Source organism: Leptidea sinapis, chromosome 36 (assembly GCF_905404315.1).
Source record: "Leptidea sinapis chromosome 36, ilLepSina1.1, whole genome shotgun sequence".
NCBI classification, from domain to species: Eukaryota; Metazoa; Arthropoda; class Insecta; order Lepidoptera; family Pieridae; genus Leptidea; species Leptidea sinapis.
This window is the reverse complement of record NC_066300.1, coordinates 6,192,259-6,216,222: the sequence shown is the minus strand read 5'-3', so window position 1 is coordinate 6,216,222 and position 23,964 is coordinate 6,192,259. Positions and strand designations below refer to the sequence as shown.

General features: G+C 34.4%; 1 protein-coding gene across 1 annotated transcript in view; it reads right to left on the bottom strand.

Moving 5' to 3' along the window:
- Nucleotides 1-23,964, bottom strand: part of LOC126975575 (dystrophin, isoforms A/C/F/G/H) — a 657,038-nt gene that overhangs the window by 117,181 nt on the left and 515,893 nt on the right. Inside the window, exons 48-49 of the mRNA XM_050823519.1 lie at nucleotides 12,791-12,963; nucleotides 1,340-1,484 (exon numbers count right to left, since the gene is read on the bottom strand). Coding sequence (XP_050679476.1) covers nucleotides 1,340-1,484; nucleotides 12,791-12,963 — 318 coding nt within the window. The remainder of the gene's footprint in view (nucleotides 1-1,339; nucleotides 1,485-12,790; nucleotides 12,964-23,964) is intronic.

Genomic DNA, 23,964 nt, shown 5'->3' with positions numbered 1-23,964 from the left:
TCAGACAAGTTTCTCACAGCTTATGTGGAAGAATTCATACACCTTCCAGGTTTGCAGCTAATGGAAGTCAGTAATCTCTTGCCTACCCCACTAGGTAAAAGGCGTGGTTGTAAGGTTAAGTAACAAAGTATGAACTAACTTAGAAATAATTAATTATTACTGAATACTAACCGTTATCGTTGTAAATATGTAGTATGGTTAAGTTTTATTAAAAAAAATATTCGGAATAAAATATTTATTAGTCCCAAATTTAAAAAAATTGACGGACGACTTATAACTGACAACATTAATACGTGTCTAATTCCTTTTAAAAGTGTAACGAAAACTTGGCATAAAAGGCACTTATTTTCTGAAAATTGATTCCTTTAGAATTCTTTTTGATGTCATTTCTACTATACTAGACACTACTACCGCTTCGGAAACAAATGGCTCTCTGAGAGAGAAGAAGTAGCGCATGAAACTCTTCTATCATTTTTCTTGCGCTCTTTTTAATCAAATATACAATATTGTATTGTCATTGCTATTGCTATAAAATAATAAAAATCGAGGCTGTCCGATCACTTAGATATTCAGCTGTGGAGAAGTTGGATTAACGACAGGGCAATTTTTTAATAAAACATTTAAATTTATTTATAGATAAAGCCTGAACATTGGCTGGGACTTTATTTTAAAGTGTATTCATGTACCCTTATAGCTATTATGTATCTTATGAAGCCTACTAGAATTTGTTACAAGCAATCCCTTATTTCTAGTGTTAATAATGAAAATCACTATTTAGAGCAAAAAGGTGACGATTTTTGTGAGCGTATATTAAATTTTCATAAATTTACTGACGATGAACAGTCATATATTTATATCTTTAAATTTTTTTTTGTAGTTTGTTTAACGTAGCATAAAAGCTAGATTAAAAAAAACTGAAATTGGAGGACCGTGTTAACTTCACATACGGCCGTTCCCAATATTCAGTCTATCTCTTACTTGATATGAAAATCGTTGACTTTTCTGTCCCAATAAACTTATCGATGGTAACTAATCTTATCCGTACACGCTGTCTGTCAATGGGACAACGCATAGCTTACCAGCGAGAGAAGTTTGTATGGAAATTTCAATTCACGCGTCCCAATATAAGGCGATAAGAATGACTTATCGGGTATATTGGGTCAGCTTCAGATTATTGACAGCTAATTACTGACAGTAGAAGGTGGTAATTTATCTCTATCTGTAGATAGTATTTTGGCAACGGCCGATAGTTGTAAGTGAGACGATTTTGTGAGGTTATTGGATGGATGTATTTAAAAAAAATAGTACGGAAAAAAACAAAATTAAATTCATAACTTACTTGTTGTTTTGTCAATGCAGTAAGATCTCCCCTGGGCGGCGCTAGGGCATTCAGTTCTGTGTCCTTCCTTATCACCCATTCGGTGAGCTCCCTAAGAGAGAGCAGGAGAGCTGACCAGTGTTCTGCGTTGCTTTCTAGCCTGTTTCTGTGGACAAAATGCAATACAAGTTAGAAATAGAACGAGATTGGTAGAAATGTTATGCGAATATTCAACTGATAAAATATCGGCGAGAACATTTTTTCTGTAATTTCTGTTACATAGTATAGATCCTATTTTGTAATACTTATTCTTATTGTATACCGATTTTCATCAAAATCAATAACTTATATATTTTCTGTTTACACTAATCAAAGATATAGGTACATAAATAATAAATAAATTAAACTAATTTGCTACATTATTCTCACAGAAAGCCAAAAAAATAAAATACATAACACATGGACTATAAAAAAAAGAAGGTCTCCGCGCCGTGACATTAGCAAGTGAAGCACCTTTATGATAGTGTGTGTGCGGTTACGTCTAGTTAAGCAATTTTATTTCCCTTAAATAGTCATATATCCACAAATACTTTTATAGTATTGTTTTTACACTTTATCACAACGCACGATGGCATTTTAAAATATTTTATTGCGACGCAAACTGATTTGTCATAGACGATGGCAAATCTCATAATGACGACCGATCGGGTTGTATTAGTGTAAGTGTGTGCGTGGGGCTATGTTTTTACACGTTTACCGGCTTGTTTTGGTGCTTCACTGTTGTGTAAGGTAAAACGGAGTCCTTCTGTTTTACTCGTCCGTGACATAATAAAACACTCCACCTATCTTCGAATAAATCGCAGTTAGGATTGGTAACACGTAATGCATTTAACACGGGGAGGATGCCCGGTATTGGCGACTTATATCGCGCAATAGTGCGAGACAATAGAACAACAAAACGTTTATCATGTCAGTTACGGAGATGAATGTCAGTCAGGTATATATAACCGTAAGAGCGCTTTACTACTACGTCCGATCCGAATATGATGCGTGCCGGTGAAAACAGCGGTGGTAGTGTTAGAAGTGAATCAATTCTAAAGGAATAAATTTTGATAAAGTAATTAATGCCTTTTATTCCTATTGTTTTTATTAACATATTTATTGGTCACAATGAGAAAGTATTAACAGATAACACATAAAATCACCCAACAAAAACCATGGTTTATCCGTATAACATAAATTAATAAGTGAATTTATTTAACTGTTTATCTATAAGATTGACACTGGTAATACTAACGCCAAAAATTATTCTTTGTATTTTCCATAGCGACAACAAAAAAACACAGGACTTATAACATCCTCCTTTCTTACGTCGGTTAAAATAACACCTATATACTGATATAGTATTTTAGATACACAAAACGAGGCGTATGAAGTCATATAGAAGTCGCAGCCAGATTTTAGCTTATAAATATTATGCTTATGAACATTACCAAACGCAAACAAAAGTAATTAAATTAAATCCCATAAGTTTGGTTAGTGCCGGAACAATAATTCACAAAGTTGGCTACATCTACAATAAAGACTGCAATTGTTGAAATTTGGCCCGCGCTCAGCCACTTGATATGGTAAGCCCGCGTCTTTAGTTAATATTAGTGATGTGCAGGTACATAGTACTATCGATATTTCTTATCGAAAAATCAGGCGTATGGCACTCCGCGTGTTAGGTACGAAAACATACCTATTGCTACGTGGGACCCTCGAATCAGGCATTCAGTAGGTTTTCGATAGGTCACCGATGCTCAATGCACTCAAGGCACAATGAGCATGCTATTTTTATACATGTTTATATGTTTACCTTTCTTTTTTTATGTGAACGGAGAGAAAGTTAAAAAGTTGAGAAGTATAAAATGGTTTGAGTCATATAAAACAAATGTAAACATTAAACACTAGGTAAGTTTTTCTTTTGTCACTGTGCCCGATATAAGGTAGTTTTAGCCTTGTCAGATTGATTTTTCACCTTACAGCCGCAAATTGCTGAGTAGCGAAAAAATTGTCAGGGAGTATGCGTAAAGTAATTTATCAATGTCTTATGATTTATCGCAGCTGCGAACTGAGTACAATTTAAAGTGAATCATAGAAGATGGCAGCTAAAATTACTATTTCTTTAAAAGGTGTAACTAAGTGTATACCACACTTTTTTATTTCGTGGTATAAGTGAGTACCTCAGAGAATGATAACACATGCTATATCACAAGAGCTTTGCCGGGCTTACAGCAAAGGCCCAACTCCACAGCTCGTATTAATGAAAGTTTTTTTCACGAACATCCAAACTGTAGAATGATCATCACTGAGCGGTGTTTCCTAGACGGGTACAAACATGGGTTCCTTCGCTACCTTCAATAAAGTGTGTACGCTTACTTAAAAAACCACCACTGAACCTGCGGATATTTTGGTATTGTACGAGATAACCTAATTTTTCGGTAATACATACGTTCGATTATCCTTCTATTCCATTAAACAAAACGCGCTTAACTAAACCATCGATACTATACAAAGTCTTGCACATACCTATTAAGAATAAATCTTAATATTAGCTAAGAATTTTATTCCTACTTTAAACTTTGCGAACATAAAGTTGAATGTATCTTATTAGTACGGATTACAGTTCTTAATTGAGGAATTAAATTAACTGCTCTACCTCAGCTGAATTTAAACTCCCCTCACTATATCTTAATGTTTGCTTTAATGGCTGTACCCGAAGGGTAATCAACGGTAACCTATTATTACTAAAACGAAGCTGTCCGTCTGTCAGTGGACTGTAGGTATATCATAAATCGCAATAGTTAGACAGCTAAAATTTTGACAGGGGTGTGTATATTAATTTTGCTGCTATAACAATAAATAATAAAAACCTTGATTGCGACAACTTTTTAATACATTATACCCGCTCTTGGTTCTTTAACAAAAGTATTGAAAAAATATATAGTGTTTGTCTTGTACGATGTTTCGGAACTGTTCGTGTGCGATTTCACATCAATTTTGATTTATTTTAATTATTACATGTTACATATAATGAGGCAGCCCTTTAAGCAGCATATATTTAACAAAGACAAGACAAACACGAAGCTGTGTTAACATGCACGCGGTTGTGTTCCACGTAACATTACTATTTACTTACGTCACTTTACATGGTACAACCCTACGAATATTATAAATGCGAATATGAGTTTGTTTGTTTATTTGAATATTGATCTGTTAAGTTTTCCCGCCCTTACTGCTAAAATGATCATCATGAAATTACATACACGTTGTCAAGGCTACAAAAGGCATAAAAAAGGCATTAGCAGATAGCGCAAAGCTTTGAGGAACACCAGACCAAATTGATGCAATACAATAATTCACGAAAATTCCAGAAAATTTAAATTTCGAGATAAGCACCTTATGCCATACAAATCAAAGACCGTCGTTAACTGAATAATTATCGTAACTACCAGCGCCACTGCCAGCTGACCGATCATGGCGAAAAACATACGATGGGTCACTAATCAACTGATGGTCCTTTAGATATGCTAAGAACCCACGATACATGATGCGCTCTATGATGAGAGTGGGTAGGTTATAGAAACAGTGTTTAAGGGTTCGGATGGGCTGACTTTCATGAGTTTTGAGTATGACATTAAAGGAATAGCACCGGACTCGAAACAGTGGCTTAGGTTATATGGTGGTATAAATGCAAACCTGCCCACTCGAGTTTTGACGTCCAAGGAAAACAGAGGTAATCGAACAGTCCTTAGGAAATTTTTCATCACGTACATAATATATATGAATTCGGAAAATTGAAAACACACTAGCACGTGGTGGGGACTGAATTAACGCCTCCTGGATGAGAGGCAACGGCACTAGACATTGTGCCATCGACGCTGACTCTAATTTTTGTAATTAAAATTTTTGAAGTGCCCCATTTTAGATGGTGCAACAATAATATTGATACAAGTCGCAAACTGTACGCAATATGCGATTTTAACAGCTTCAAAAAGGCTCATTTAAATAGCTATGTTATGTAGGTATTTTTGTACTGAAATGATGTATTCGTAAATATAGTTATTATAGCTAGCGCTATATCGTCGTAAAAGAGACAGTAAAGTTGGCAACGACAATTTTATTTCACTATGAAATCACTTAACAGTTTTTTATAGCCTTGCATGCAGATCGCTTGTCAACGCGTATGGTGCAAGTTAAAGCGTATAATATTTACATATATATTTTGAAATTCCTATATTTTCATAACTTACCCACCGAGCCACCTGTAAATGATGTAAATACGACGAAGTCTAAAGAATAAATAATTAATAAATATTAAGCTTATTCTCACGTACACATTTTGATATGGAAAGTCGGTCGGTGAAGTCAAAACAGTCTATTTATTTATTTATTTGGAAACAAATACAGATACATCCTTAAACATAAAGTAGATAAAATAAAGATAGAAATATGGACACAAGGATGTCTCCTTAAACAGTTTCACTAAGTACACTTAATATTTAAATTTACACTTACATTACACTTAGTTGCAGACAACCAGTTAATAAATAAATCTAACATAATGCAGTTGTAGACATTGTTACAATTTAGATGAAATTATGTGATTTCTAACTTACTCTGTTTGTGCCAGGATTTGTTTTATTCTGAGTTTCAAGATCACGAATACATGTAACTGTTTCAAGTTCTTGGTCGCCTAGTGTAAATCTCGTTTCAATTTTGTTTTTGTTTTTCGTAAAAGAGATATACACATTTTCAGTCTTTGTTTATTACTATTGTTTTCACATTAATATATATAACTTTATAACATTTTACATAACATTCATTTCTCCTTTACATCTGTGTTTGATATTTTATCAGTGGTATTAAATTTATCGAATTTGTCATTCGATTTTTCTTATTCAGTGGAAGCAAATGGGCAAGTGTTCTTTAGTCCTATCAGTTTGAGAACCTGTAGATGAACCAAGTGCAACTGACTGCACTAGGACAGAAATGTCGTAGCGCATAGTTGTGAAATATCAAAGGAGTATGAGTGTGGGAGTCTGTCTGTCTGTTTGCGACAAACTCAAAAACTACTACTATAGACTGGTTCTCGAGGAAGGTTTTAGTATATAATATGTTAAGTTTTTGTACAATACAATGGCTAAATTAGAACAATATTTGAGCATTATTGGAGCTATCAACACAACGCAGTTTAACCACTTAATCCTTTGAGATATAACAAAGTAATTATAAATAAATTTTGTATATTTTATAGGTCTACAGAACAGTCAGCGATGGCTTATGTCTATCTGTCGGGTCAGCTAGTATAAGTATAAAGAGAAATATTTGCAAAAAGTCGTTACAGTATAAGTTTGTCAATCTTATAAGATGTTACGTTCTCCTGTGTTTTGTAGTATTAAAAGGCATAAAAAGCCATTTATTTCTCAAAATATATTCCTTTAGAATAAATTTTGATGTCTTTTTGATGTCTATGTCATTTCTAATATACTACATACTACTACCGCTTCGGAAACAAACGGCACTCTGAGAGAGAAGAAGCGGCGCTTTTTTGCGCTCTTTTCAATAAAAATATACAATATTGTACAGTCGATTCTATCGGTATAAAATAATCAAAATCTAGTCCCAGGCTGTCCGATCACTTAGATATTTAGCTAAGGAGTAATAGGATTAACGATAGAGCCATTTTTTAATAAAACATTTAAATTTATTTATAGATAATGCCTGAACAGTGGCTGGGACTTTCTTATAAAAATTATTCAACTTTCAAATTTCGTTCCGCTAAGTGTCCAGGTGGGTCATATTTCTCAATAGAATACTAAGTCTTGTGTGATATGTTGCAGCATAGAATAGTAAGAAAATAATAAAAGCAATACGCTACGCAGTGTTACTACATCCATTACTCGCTCGAAATAAACAAATAAACCGCTATAAATGGGTCGGTACATTGTAGTTTACGAACGTAAGGACGCAATAAAAATAACAATATCACCCAGTAGAAACGTCGTATAAGTGTATAATATTATATCATGCCGGATCTTACCCTATCTCTCTATTGTCAACTTTTAATACTAAAATCGCAAGATAATTATTTTGATAACCGATTAGCTAAGCAACTTACATAGGATAATACTAAGGGCTAATTGAATAAATATTTAAGATTTACCGTTTGATAGATTTGCACAATTAGATACTTCGCAAAAGACATGAAGATCGGTCAATATTTAATTAATCATTTTCAGAACGACATTCAGATGTAATTTCATTTTATTATAGTGGATCCAGAGTGGATCTTAAAAATGATGGATATGACAGAACTAAGTTGGAAGATGAATGAAAAGTTCACACAACTACAATCATGGGCATTGTTAATACAGGACATAAGATAAATTAGTAGCTTGTAAGCAAAGAAAAGTAAATCTAGCCATCATCTAATATTTAATGATATTGTATCATTATTTATTAGTATATATAGCATGGGCGGACAGGGAAACAATTTACAAACATAACATTTTATATTTATTAGATTAATTTTAATCAAACATTACGACAAAAACTATATTCCAAGTCAAAATTCCATTTATGTACGTGGACACAAAAATGGCACTCTTTCTTCACGCGTCAGACAAACTGATTGATAGATGCAACGGCGGCCATTTCAGAACAGCCGTCAAACTTCTGCCATTTGCAAATTCTTGACAAACTCGAAGCGTGAAATGCACAATTGTTGAATTTTGGAGGGTGCGAAAATTCGATGAATTCTGTGCACAAAACTTGATCAAAGCAATGCAGTAAAATACTAACTCACTAGACGATATAATGTTTTAATTGCAATACTTAGGTACCACGGCAAAAAAGGTGTTTGCTTAAGGTGACGCTCAATTTTTTTGAATGAATAACATTTACGATAATTGTATATACTTTTTCTCGGTCTGATCTGACTTTACGAGCGTAACATGGACGGCTCAATTTAGTTCAATGAGTATTGTTTGTATGTAGGTAGATACATAGAAGCTTCTTTTAAAATATTATTTTTATGGTAATAAACTCTTTAAAAGCAAGAAATTTACACGTCCAGTATTATTCCTAACAATAAACAGGAGAATATCGCTAATAATTGCCAACATTTCCCCAATTTTCTATTCGAACATACAGCCATATCCAATCTCCTTGGTTAATGTCAATTAGGGACCGCCACTGGTCGGTAATCTATTTAGACTGAACACCGCAGGCGAGATTCTGATTGCAGATCGGAAAGCGGTTTGCTCTTTTTACTTATTACGTCAGAAGTCTCATCATTTTGAACAACTTAACGCTGAGGCGATTTGTATTCGGTAATTTAATATTTTCAACCTCGACGCAAACGGCGTTATAAGTTTAACGTGCTATCTGGGGATATTAATTGAGAATGATAATTCACAATTTAATTTTTTTAAGAATTTTCTTAACATTTTTCGCAGTTTTGTTTATTTATATATTGCTCCAACAAAGTATATTCATACACAAAAAAATATAGACAAAGTTTTAGATTTTTGGGCGTTAAAGAAGGTATTCGAGTGCCTATACGTTGAAAAATTCAGGGCTCGACTATCTGAAATGGAATAAGGCGGTGTTTTACGACGTCCACACATAAACTTATATTTTCCATCGAGATCACTCATGTGATGGTTGCGAAATGGGGCAAAACGAACCTTATTTAGTTTTACCCCAAAAATATTAAAGTTTGCGTTAACTGAGAATAATCCACATTTGTTCTTTTTATCTATATTTGTATGACCGCCCTTTGATAACACTCCTCCTCTTCAAAGCCTAGCCTAGTATGTATCATAATATATACATACATACTTCGACCGATTTTTTTATATCGCGATCACCTGACAAGCAAAAACCAATCGAAACAAAATGGCAAAGTGCTGCGATTGGGTTGTATTTTGTAATTGGAAAGCGGTTTATTGTTGTGTACCGACATTAAAAGTACTACCTACTAATTATTTCATAGGTTTACTGGCTGCCAGTGAGCAATTTTTCCCCGTCTATATTGCTGCACTTTTTAGGCGACAGTATTCGAATATTTTTTAGCTGGGCAACAATTATTGAATTATGACAATGTTATAGCTGCAGGAGATGGCTATTTTGAAAGCCTTGAGGAAAACTGTTGCAAAGATGAAATCAATGCTTTAGAACATCGATGAATGTCGAAAAATTAAACTATTTTTCCACCCTCATAAACGTTACAAGGAAGGTCTTCTAAATAAGAAAGTAATGTTTGCAGTTGAAATTCATACATAGTACATCTATTTTATAACACACAATAGTCATCATTAACAATAATAATTAACTATTTCTAGGCAATAATATAATGAGGCTTTTGAAAGAACATATTTTCCATTTTCTGTTCGAAATTGTAGCGTTAATTTTGTAATGGAATGTTTGTGTAATAATTTTCAGTGAAATAGCTTACAACCATTCATTGTAGCTATCCTGTGTGAAAAGCCCATTTGGAATCAATACTTAAATATATTGGGAGGTAATGAATAGGTACATGGGACCGAGTACCTATTTATTTAACGGCTATTACACAAACTAACTTTGGGTTTTCTATTTCTTTTTAGTTAGTAAATAATGAGAATTTGAAGGTCTAAACTGACCCGAAATTGTATTGTTATTACTTCCCTCCCCCAAAAGTGACAGACTGAAGAATGCTTCTTGTGTTATTGATTATAATAATATTGGCATACTTTTACACAAATTATCTTAATACATACTTAAAAATGCATAAATACATATAAACCATGACTCAGGAACAAACATTCATATTCATCATATAAATGTTTGCACCTACCGGGATCCGAACCCGAGACCTTCAGCTCAGTAGGCAGGATCACTAATTACTGGGCTTATATAAGTCGCAGTCATATCTTTATATAATATAAATAACCTTGTAAGTTTATTTGTTCAAAATTATTGCAAATCTCCTACCGCCTTATTACGAAAAACTGTATTTCTTTGAGCTTAATCTGAATTAAACAGCTTTATCACGGTACTAAAATTGGTTCAAACCATGTGTCCAATTAGTAACAGAAATAATCATGAGCTTAGATAAAATGCACAGATTAAAATATAGAATAGCAATGAACAAAAATTTAAAGAGTGAGTGACTCCTCACTTTTTCAGATCACTTATTCAGGCAAGTTCCGTTTCACGTAATTGGTTTTTGTTTTATTTTTTTTTTTAAGTTTCAGCCACTATTTTGTCTACTTAAACAGCAGTAGTAAGTGTTTTCGCTACGTGTCGTTCATGCGTTCGGTCGCCTTAATTTTAAATTCGCCGCTCCACTTCACTCTGTCATATGGTGTTTATGGGTATTACTAGATTCCTTTAAGCCAGTATGTGACCTCTATATTTTGATTTACAAAGTATTATGATACAAATAATAGATACGAAGTTACAACACCAAACTTTATCCCCTTAATTATTTATCCATTCTGAAATGCCTCGAATCTAAAGCAGATTTTAAAAAAGTATTCATTCAAAAAAACATGAAATGACAACTATTAATATTTTGTAGAGCCCAACTCTAATTAATCTAAATGCGCGCATTTACCAGCCGCCAAATCGTTTAAGTTGCGACCACAAATTGACATTAATCACGTCATCGATAGACCATTGAATGCGTAACAGAGATAATCGGCTATCTCCGCAATTACATCCCGGCTATCGAGAACAGTTTCATGCATACTAATCCCATGCTAAATTGGTTAACAGCTAAACTACTACCAACGAATTACACTTTAATTTCGCATATTGATTTTCAAACAAGATTCGAAACTGTCGGGCTTGCTGATACAAGAGCAATCTAAAGTGTTGCTGCTTCGTAATCATTTCCGTCGAAGTATTTAAGAGTGAAGTAGTATGTTATCAAGTTGTCATTCTCCTGAGACACGACAAGCTTAGAACGTAGGGGCTATCAGACGGCTATAGATAATCGATGCTTAGAACACTTAAATCATATAGCTCTGTGGTCTGGTGCAGAATAATTGCCTAACAATAAGCACCAGAAGTCTAGATATCCATGCTGGGAGCAGCTCTAAATACACTTCGGAACCTGCCGCCCCTAAACCTATACCCACAAAAGGAGGCGAAAGCCAGCATGCATAGAGTAATGACCCATACGCGGACGAATTGGCTCTCAAACTCGTTGCGGCTTTTGAGCAATCCTTACTGAAAGGTCCTGTATTAGACATGGTGAGTGACGCCATGCTGCCGAAATTTGACAGTATTAGCAACTTTAGTATTGAATTTCCTACAAGAGAGAACTAGTTATACAATCGAATTACTTGGAAAAAAGAGAGCCTTAAGTTATGCTATATATAATTACATAGCATAACCATAACCATAATCGATGGTTCTGTGTCGTACTCGAGTTGATATGACAAGAAATACTTTAAAAAGTGGTGAAATGAGAGTCGGACCTACACACATATTGTTCCGTACCATCGTACAATCAACACTATATAATTTTTAGACCTTCATAATATTGATATTGACACACATTTTACACAAATTATCTTGCCCCAAGTTAAGCATATATAGCCTGTGTTATGGGTTACAAGACAATGATATATTTAATACAATATACTTACTTAAACATACATAAATTCATATAAACATACATAAATACATTTAAACATCCATGACTCGGTATTCCATATTCATCATATAAATGCTCGCACCTACCGGGATTCGAACCCGGGACCTCTAGCTTAGTAGGTAGGATCGGATATTTATGGGCGCATTAACAATACGAGTAAATGTTTAAATGAATTTTTCATAATTTATTTCTCGGGATCTTTACTGAATTAGGGATTCTTTTGCAGAAAACCTAAATGTTATAAGTTATCTTAAGTGTTAATTTCTTGTAGGTACTTCAATTGAGGGCTTTTATTTTATAAAAATAATGGATGAGATGAGCAGGACGTTCAGCTGAAAGTAATTGATACGCTCTGCCCATTATAATGCAGTACCGCTCAAGATTCTTGAAAAACCCCAAAAATTCTGAGCGGCACGACAATTGCGCTTGTCACCTTGAGACATAAAATATTAAGTCTTGTTTGCCCAGTAAATTCATATGCCACGACGCCCTTTAGACCGAAACAATAACCGACCGAAACAGAAAAAGGCGCCGTTGTGGTACCCATAATCTAGCCGGCATCCCGTGCAAAGGAGCCTCCCACTGGTAAAAAAAGGGTTGATGTCTCCAGACTGTATATCCGTGAGGAATTTTCGTTAAAAGTCGATACGCTGACTATCCAACTATTTCCTTATCTTTATAATAAGATAGGAGTTCATGAAACGTATTCGAGAAATCAGACTATCCCAAAATGACACATAAAATAAATTTAAATGACATCAAACGTGTTTTGTACATACCTGATCGCCATGCTCTTTGCTTTGAGATGGTGCCATCTTTGGTTCATCTCATCCAGTCTCCTCTGCAGCATGACAGCATCTTCCTGTGACGACAGGGATCCCAGCAGCCGCCTGCCGGTACCAGTGAGAGAGGCGTACACATCTCGATGCGTTTCGATCTCGGATTGGAGATCCTGAAAAGAAAACCACCATTGTACATTCCTGGAAATTTTCCTGACACAATTGTAAACGAATAATATAGAAAAAATATGGTGGAAGGCTTTTTCATAAGGTTACATCAAGGACATAATTCATCATAGACCAATAACGAAAAAATAGATACAAAGGATCTGACGCGTTACAAAATTTTGAAATATTGCATAAAAGTTTGTTTTAAAATATATTTTTATGGTACAAAACTCTTAAAAAGCAAGTATTTTACACGTCGAGCATAACTCCTATCAAAGAACAGGGAAATATCGCAAATAATTGGCAAAATTTCCCCAATTTTCTATACAGCCATAACCAATCTCCTTGGTTAATGTCAATTAGGGACCGCCACGTCTCCGTTATATAAAAATAAAATGGCAGACATTTCCATAAGGTTACTTAAAGCCATAGGTCATCATAGACCAACAAAAGCAGAATAATGTAGAATAAGTTTTTTGTTTCCGGGCAGAGTTCTACAGCAACATGAAAATGACAATATTTTAATAAAATTACAAACTAAACAAGTGATATTCAAGTTTGCCACAGTAGACCTACAAATAGTTGCCAGCCATGTACTGATTTTCTTTGCTTTCCATACGGTTTCACTTTATGAATCTCATAATATAATTTGAGTAGCTAATCTACAGTGTCATAATTTGTATACATAATTATTATATAAAGTAGAAGAATAAGGCCAAAACTGATTACAGTATATAGGTATTAAACTAAAGAGTAACAATTAAGATATGACAAACAAGAAAAAGGTAACAAATTTAGGATTTCAGAAAGTATGACGTTCAATAGTGACTATTTTCTGGAATACAATCTACAAGAGTTAATTAAAAAGTTGTCTCGGTTCCAACAGTAATCCCAAGGCTCGAGGCTTGTAAACTTTCAAATCTTAAATAGCTCACTCGAGGCTTCCAGAAATTTATATCGTGCGAACTTTGCGTTAAAACACTGATAGAAAATTTGCAATAATTAAATCTTTTTTTCATGTAGACTCATGAATGAATAGTAAAACCACCAACTCAGATGTCAGGAAAACCATTGCAAATTGTGATACGAGGCAAAAGTGTTTAACAAAAATAAATGCTCAAAATGTAGTTTTCTTTATTGAGAATGAACTTAAAAGAAAATTAATTCAACGCAATATTTTAATATTCAGTCGAGTTGCCGTACACTTTGAAAACTTTCAAACCTAAATGAATATAAGCTTTCTCTAACTTTACAGTTAATAACTTTTAGCTTTTAAAATTTTGAAGTGGACAAAAATAGTATATTTAAACGAGAAATGAGAGTTTCAGTTACAGTAGAAGTTCAGGCAGTGTTCATCTGGGCATTACTACCACTACATCTATTTGTGTTGTCATTTCTGGTTTGAAGGGCGTGGGTCCCAATGTAATGAAGAATTTCAGCGTCGAACAACGAAGCGAGTAGTTTTCAAATTCAATAATTTTCGTTTCCGCATTATTTAAATATATGTCCCGGTGTGAAACGTCCGCGTGACAAAATCACGCATGCGAGTGTTGTGTAGTGACGTCATCGCGGCTAGCGACCACGCTCCGCAGTCGACCGTTCGAATCCCGCATCGTTCATAAAATTTTGTTTTCAGTTTTATTCGTGTAATTAATCCCAGATGTGAGGGTTATCACTTTAAAACAAAACAAATTGTGTAGGTATTGTTATATACCTCTAGGAGATCCGATGATTAAATGCGTCCGTATTTTTCTGATGCTCTCTCTAAACCTTTTTGTAATCTGAGCATCGTAGTATATAAAGTAGCAAGCGATATTAAAACTTGCTATAAAGTGTGCTCCTAAGCCGCAGACTTAAGTAAACGATCTCATCCAATTTCAACGCACCTGTGGCTCGACATAGATTAAAAAAGAGAAGCGCCACTTAAGTGTTTGTGCCTAGTGAAAATGTAATTTATTAAGTTTAATATAAGTTAGTATAATATATACAATTTTAAATTGTGAGGGATAACATCTCGACCAAATGTCATCGGCTTCGTGATTTAGAAAAATATGAGAAAAATTTACAAAATGAGCAAGACCTTTACAATGCAGTGCCACTCATGACTCATGAAAAAAGTCTCTTTAGCCCCCATAATTCCTAGGTACTTGTACAGCTGCTTGATGGTAGAAAAGGCGTCGCTGTGGAACCAATTTAGTCGGCAACATGTAGAAAGAACCCTGCCTCCAAAAAAATAATGTTAAACTACCCTCATTTTCCCGACTTCATCTGTTTATCGATGAGAAGTTATAATATTTTTTAAACAATGATAGTCTGTATGTGTTTGAAAAGTTAAGGGTCTGAAATTTCAGTGAGTTTAAGACATTGAATACATATTGGGTAATGTTAAATTTGATATATAAAATTTATGCCGATAAAATAAGAAAATCAAAATTTATTACTATTTTACTCGCCTTTACAAACGGCTGATTTGAAACTGGAGTCCTTAAAAGCATAAACGAAAACTCTGCAAAGAGCAAGAAATATCAGAATAAAGACTAATAAAAAATATACTGACTGAATATAGCATATAAATCTATATTTTGTGGAATGACAGACATTGTAGGAAAATCAAAAGACAAAAAAAAAACCAGAAAAACAAAACAAAAGTTCAAAATATTATATATATTCAATAAAGTATTTTGCCACAAAGTATTACTTCCCCGTTTCCAGGGCAATTTTATCTTTGTATAGAATAAAAGTCCGCAGGTAGACAGGACAAGTCATAAATCTTTGTAGCGCGTTAGACAGCAAGATGAATTGAGTGTCGGTTCTGCGATAATCAACTATCACTTATTACGCACTGATTTATGAAAACAATTACTCGCGGCGATATAACTTAGCCAGATTTATGTGAAATGGAACTATCTGATATATTTTTGACGCTTATTTGGTTGACTACACTACTACAAAAGGGCCAAAAGGCCTAGTTGTGAGTTTATTACTAATCATTTTGAGAACTTTTAGCGGTGGAATTTCATATACGAGACGGTAACAGTAAATTTTAGACTACTTATATTAATTAACCTTTAACATTTCAAGATAGTTAAAATAACATGAAAAACAAACAATGATCATTGTTCCCACTGAGTATACCCTTAAATTAACTAAAATATACAAAATTCTCGTGTTACAATGTTAGTTGGAAATACTCCTCCGAAACGGCTTGAATGATTTTAATGAATTTAATATGTATTTTTGGTCGGTCTGTGATTTGTAAGTGATTTTTTTAAGACCCCATATTTTTTTATATTGTAATTTTATTTCATTAATTGACAGAGATATACTGTAGGAATATTATTAAATCATTAACATATTAGTTTCCTTTATTTATAAATTATTTCAGTCTATTTTGTAAGTTTATAACCTAAAATATGTTTATAATTTATACAATATGTTATGTCTTTAAAGTGATAAGCCTCACTTCTAGGATTAATACACAAATAAAATTTGAAAAACAACAAAATTTCATTTGTGTTGTTTATAATTTATATTATATCTTTATCTCTTCGTCACCAAAGGGTCCTAGACCGAAGACCAGCGCAGGATTTCAAACGAGCAAACGTTTTCCCAACTCAACGGGAGTGCATTGTGACTCTTTTTTATAATATTTTTTAAGTCTTTTATATTTACGTGTGCTAAGAAGAAATTACAAATAAACATTTTCTTCCTTTTTTTCTTTCTCAATAAATTTTATTGGCATGTATGTGGTACGGTCATAATAAATAAAACTGCGAAAATTATCTTGAAAATCATAAGTATGGATAAAGTTATATGCAATAATTTATCAAACAAAATGTGTGGTTGAACTTTTTGGAAAATATCGCTCTAGACGTCGTATCGCTATAATTATCTCGTTTATAATATGCTTGTGCTGATCAGGGACCAAGTCAATAGTGAGAACTTGTCTAATCTAGCGAGTGGGAGAGGTGGTGGTGAAGACATAGAAGTACTTCACGGCTGAAATCAAATAAACAATAATTGGACCCTAATTTTAGTTGTTGCTCGGGACTATTAGCTTAAATGTTGACATTGGCTCAATTCTTTCGCAACTTTTTCAGCGATCAATAGGGTCATCGTGATCAAATAGATCATTGGGCTCATAAGAGTTAACTCCATAGTTTAAGTTTCGGAATGTGTTTTCTACCCAAGTCGACAATACTATCTAGGATTTATCACTCCTGTTCTTATTACTATCTAAAGAAAATGAATAAGTTATTTGTTGAGACAAAGTGGTTCGAAACGTGTCACAAAAGGAATTATGCAAAAACAAAATCCACGGCAGACGTGCCGAGTTAAGGAGTTGAAAATTAACCGGATATTTGTCAAACACGGGAGCGGATCGAGCCGTGAATTGAATGCCTAATGAACCGGATTAAACCGGTACCAACTGAATTATACCGGACCGAGCACGCATCTTGCAACATGGCGGTCGGTTTATGCGGCTTTTTGGATGATTTATGTCATGCTACTTGGATATCCGAATACGTTTTTGTTATGTAACATTGCACGTAGTTTGAAGTGAAAACTTTGTTTTTGATTTGAAACTAAATGACATGAAAAACTGAATATACTAACTTAACAGAGACAAAAATATACACACATTTGCACCGGTGCAGGTGGCGATATTTAACACGGTGCCCCCGGTTCGATTCTCACCCATGGGTTATGACCTACCAATGCGTAATCAGCATTTTTCTCTGATGTTACAAAATCAGTGATCACATATGTGCGTTTGTATTCATTTTCCAAAAAAAAATTGTTTTCATTACCCAGATAAAAATATCTTGAGTGGAATAACATATGAGAGATTAATAATATGTAGACATTTTTTTTGTAATGGAAAATAACAGAATTGTATCATAATTTTTTCAGTATTTTTTAGTATAATATGGCGTCATATCTTAGGTTGCTATAGTAGCTTTATAATATAAATTTTTGTTTTGCGAGGAACAAAAGACATTTAATCCATAGGTTTAATTATCTGTAACTTTGTATGTTTGACTCTAAATTATATTATCAGTGTACATCATTATTGTTATATTAGTTTATAGTAAAATAATAAGGGAAATTAGCCAAACACCTAATTCATGAATAGGTATGTAAAGTACATAATATTATGTCTCGTTCTTCAAGTTAACTATACAGTCATGTGAACCTTCAGCTTAATGAGTATGTCGCTGTAATAGTATCTAACAGCTTAATGTGTGTCAAATTTAATCCATCTCGTTAAATATATTAGATGAAAGTAATTACAATTTTGACAGTATTAAGCAAATTGCTTCGCGTAATATTTTAACGCAAACATTTAAATGTCGGAGTCTGATATGTTTACTACGCTATCACTGGTTATTTGAGTCCTCTTTATGGAATATGATTTGGAGGCGAATTGAATCATGGTAAAGTCTGAATCTCCTTTTTATGTTGGTCAACAATGGAAGAGTGATTTTACTAAAACTTCTTCAGCACTTCATGCCGCGAAAGTGAATGATGGTATATGTATGTTGTAGAGCAAGACTTTTTCATAATTTCTAATCTATTCTCGGCAAAGTTTGTAAAGAAATCTTAAGCATATAGATACTGAAATTGGTTACCTCTTTTCTTTTTGAGGACTACAATTCTCGAAGTGGCTATGATCAGGTAGTCACTAAAATTACAATACAAAAGCTAGCGTCATAAAATATAAAATCCCTGGGGAATTATGCAATAACTTTTTAAAATATTGCACATATATCCCAATAAAATTAAATCTCGTCTAAACGAGTGCTGAACCGGATCAAGGCGGTAATCCTCGGCCTGGGAACTGGTTGTAACTGGATTTAGGCGGCTTCAGCTGGATAAAACTGGGCCGGCCACCTGCGATAACGACCCTGTGTACGCGGTAACAACTTGTTTAACCTCCTTGTTTTGATAAGCTTGGGTGTGCGGTCTTTAAATTATGTGGGCTGCTTTGGTAGAAATGGGTTTTGTTGGGATCTAAGTTTATTAGAATGTAGTGCTACTTTCTTTCCGTTTTCGCCATATCATGTTGCATGAAATAGGTTAAAAGTATGTCTTGGTCGGTATCCTAATACAAATAAACTATTACCTTGACAGTTATTGCCTTCGACATGTATTTTTATGCCGATAATAGTATTGCAGATATCGTCTACATGGGCTATACATGTATTTTTCGGGTAATCGTCGACCCGTGCCGGAAGTAACTTCTATTTCTATCGATAGCTCTCGCGGAATGGGTAATGTGACACGCTTACCCCCAGAAGGCTAAAGTTTGGCATCAACCACTCAAATCCTATTTGTCATGTCCTTGCATACTATCGGATCAATAAATTTTTAATCTTATTCAGCTGCGGAGAGGAAAATTGAAATTGGTTTAGAAGCTATAAGGCGAGACAATACTTCAAATCGAAGATATTCCACCAATGTATCAGGTGCCAATAAACCAGTGGGAGGTTTCCTTGCACATGCTGCTGGCTAGGTTTCCAAACATTATTGTGTTTCGCTTTAAAAGCGCTATAGCTAGTGAAATCTCTGGTCTAATGAAACATAATATCTTCTGTCTCGAAGTGATGAGCGCAATTGTGTGGGCGCACAGAATTATGTGTTCAACCAAGAACTCTGAGCCCGACATTATGAGCAGGGTGTAATACTTATCATCGGGTTATCGTGTTCCTCGTCTCTCGTACGTGGAGTTTTTCTCTCATCTTTAGTCTGTTGCAATATTAGCCCTATCCATTTGACGACTTACTATAAATGGTTGTCAGTAGTCCAATACTCTGAGAACTGCTTAATATTAAAAACCAGCATGGCTGGTTCATCAGGTGACCAATAAGCTTGTTTGATCTCTTAATAACAATCCCTCAAAGAGAAAGAAAGATACGAACAATATACAACACGAGGTTACGAGCATGACAAATTTTGCAGATTGTCGTATCCTGTAGAAGTTTTACTAACATTAAGAGAATATAATATTTTCAAATGAAGAAAATATCTGTTTATTAATTAACATTTGAAACAGTTAAAAGGTCGTTCACATCGTTCATATTTTTTTTTTTCAAGTTTTATTTATGTATTAATCCTAGAAGTGAGGGTTATCGCTTTAAAAACATAACAAATTGTTTAGATTTACAAGAGCGACATTTCAAGTCAATTTCCTAATATGCAAATATTGGGGTTAAGCAGGTTATCAACTGTAAAGATCCTGTAGATGAAGCCACAATCTGAGAGTTGAACAAAGCATACAAGGTTTTATGACGATATGTCACTCGAACGGTTAGCTCAGTTGGTTAGAGCACCGGCACGGAACGCTGGGGGTTGTGGGTTTGAGTTCAAATTTAATTTGTGTATTAATCCTAGAAGTGAGGATTATCACTTTAAAAACATAACAAATTGTTTACAGTTAAAAGGCTATTATAGAACTAATACAAATCTTACAAACAATATAAAATGTCTTCACATTACCCGAAGCACACTCGCTATCACACTTGGGCGAACTTAAAACAAAATTAATCTCCACCAATGCCAACAGAACTCGAGTAAAAACTATTCTCGAATTTGTCGTCTCGCGCTCGACTAGGTTTCTCAGATCAGCACCATCTATCTAAGTCTAACGCTAGACTCGTAAGTACGATTTCTATTTGTTGATTGATGGTATTATCTAGTAAGGTAGCTTTGTGATATGTGTTTGGGAGACTAAAATGCTTCCATTCTATTAGGGGGAAGATTATTTAAGCGTCAATATTTTTTTTTACACCTAGACAAACGTCTCACATGGCAAAAACACATCTTCACTAAAAGGAAACAATTAGGCAACAAACTAAGCAAACTGCATTGGCTTATTGGACGTAACTCACAGCTTTCACTTGAAAACAAGGTACTGCTTTACAAGGCAATTCTTAAACCCATCAGAACATACGATAAGGGGTATCGCATCACGCTCAAATATTGAAATAATCCAACGACTTCAGAATATAATACTACGCTTAATAGCCAATGCTCTATGGTTTGTACCAAATGATCTATTACACCATGACCTCGGAATACTAACAGTCAAGGGTGAGATAGCAAAATTTGCTAAGGCACACAAAACTAGAACAGACAATCACCCTAACATACTAGCAAAAGCCCTAATGAACAAAAGAACGAAAGTATCAAGAAGACTGAAACGCAAAATATCTCAAGATCTACTAACTAGCCAACCAGATGGTTAATTATGGAAATTGGGTTTGGCATAGGCACCAGTAGGAGACACATATTATTGAATATCCCAGCGAAGGGGACAGATTCTAATAAAATGAATACAAAAAAAAAATAACTTTTACACATGTGCAATCTTCATGAATAAAAACGAACGGCATGTAAATACTGATGAAAAAATAATCAAAAACGCTCTGACGTGAAAACATAAAATAAGCAATAAACCATCCAGAATATTATGGATATAGCATTCTTAATTTTGATTAAGTTAATAATTTTAATTAATTGATATAAGAAGTAGAGCAAAGAGTCTCAAATTATAAAAAATTACTAAAAAAATCACAAATAATTGCTCAGCCCAAAACTAACCTATAGCCTGCACTATGAGTGCCTAGACAAAGATATATTGAATACAAAAATAGATACTAAATAAACAATGACTCAAATAAAAACACTCGAACCCAGTATCCTAGCCTTAAGTTAGGATCATGAATTACTAGGCTAAATCATCAGTTTAGTGACCTAGAAGATATCCACAAAAGAAATAATTTGGACTGAGCCGTAGTACATGATGAGATTTGAATAATATGAATTTCAAATTTAACCAAAATGGAAATGTTATATAAACGTGAGTTATATAACGTGAAACACTAACTTGGTTGAGTATTCTTTTTATAAGATACACTTAAGACGAACTAAATATTTAGTAATCACATGAATTTTTCAAGAGACATTGCAATCTTGAGCAAGTGGCTAGTATTTAATATCAAGATTTAGGATGTATTGTTTAAATCTTACCTAAAAACCACGAGATTAGAAGTGTAAGAATTCATTCTTAGATTGATAAATATAGGTAAATTAGCTGAATTAAAAGTAAATAAGTTGTTGTTAAGGCAAATTAGCGAAACAAGTTTCTGAAAAGAAAATGTTGGGATAATCGGAAATGTGTTTGAAAAGTTTGGGCTAAGCGGAATATCATCTCAGACTTCAATCAAATCAAGCACGTTTTGGAAAGTGGAGAAGTCAATAATACCAAGAATAGCATAGGATAATAAGAATGTGAAAAATAGATGCAAATGTAAAAGCAAGAGAAAGATGGCAGGACCAGTCGATAGGCATGATTTCGTACATATTTGTAAATAGAATCTTAAAACTGTTAAAAATGATTTTTTTAGCTAGCATCAGAGTTGCTGAAAAAACGTTTAAGCATACTAAAGCTAAAAGGGTCACAAAAAGGTTTAAAAACGAATACAATAGTAATATATTATGTTTTAAAGCTAAAGCGAAAACGTCTGAGTATCAGGAGGATCGAGGAGGATCTGATGAAATGAAGACAGAAGCCGTAAAGAAACTTGCAAAAAGAAGCCCTTTCGAACATTTATGTTGACTTTCAGGACAAATGGAGACTTCATGGAAGAGAACCTGTTTTTCATAGTGAAAGTCTCTTCGAAAGGCAGGTTAGTTGAAGTATGAATATATCAATTAATGTTTCGTCAATTTAACAACCGACTACCAGTAAAGTTTATGGGTAAAAGTATTTTTTAACACAGTCCTACCGATGCCGAATCAAACAAATCAAATTAGTTCCGCCTAAATCCGGTAACTCACTTATTTCAATCAAATTGTCACTCCAGCTCCGGTCACTATAACTTAATACTCCTTTATTATATTACTTGGTTTCGTTGGTCTGTTTACTGGCTTCTCTAACGCAGTTGTAATTGCAGTTGTAACTGCACAAAAATTTGAACTTGTGTATTAATCGGCAAACAGATCGATTTCTATATTCAATTCAAATATTTATTGAAAATAGGATATGACATCACTTATATTATTCGATAATAAGATATAAATTTTTAATGGGTACCATATTAATTATGTATAGGTATTTTTGGAATAGGAGGACAAATGAGCGTATGGGTCACCTGGTGTTAAGAGATCACCGCCGCCCACATTCTCTTGCAACACCAGAGGAATCACAGGAGCGTTGCCGGCCTTTAAGGAAGGTGTACGCGCTTTTTTTTAAGGTACCCATGTCGTATCGTCCCGGAAACGCCGCACAAGGAAGCTCATTCCACAGCTTTGTAGTACGAGGAAGAAAGCTCCTTGAAAACCGCTCTGTCGAGGACCGCCACATATCCATATATATCCATATATCCTAATTTGTGACGTATCGTTCGAAGGTGGAATTCGGCGGCAGGAATCAGGTTAAACAGGAATACTCCCCGTGATAAATGCGATAGAAGATACACAATGAAGCGACGTCTCTACGCAACGCCAAGTGATCCAGCCGTTCACAGAGCACTGGGTCCCCGACAATTCGAGTTGTTCTGCGTTGCACGCGGTCAAATGGATCGACCTGATACTGTGGTGCGCCAGACCAGAGAATACAGCAATACTCCATGTGTGGCCGGACCTGCGGTTTGTACAGAGCTAGAATGAGGGCCGGCTTGAAGTATTGCCGTGATCTATTAATGACGCCCAGCTTCTTCGAAGCGAATTTTGCTTTGCCCTCTTGATGGCCACGGAATTGCCAATCGCTCGAGATTGCGAGACCCAGTATTCCGATACTAGGCGAGGCTTTAAGGAAGGTGTTGTCGGAAAGGTGATACGACAAATGGGGTTTTTTTAGTGGTAAACGCGCAAACTTGAGTCTTCTGGAGGTTCCATTGTTACATATATAATCTTAAAAAGTGTATATTGGTTATACGTGAGGTCGATTTTTTCTTATTTTGAAGTTTATCTAAACTGAATTTGCATCCAAATAATATCAT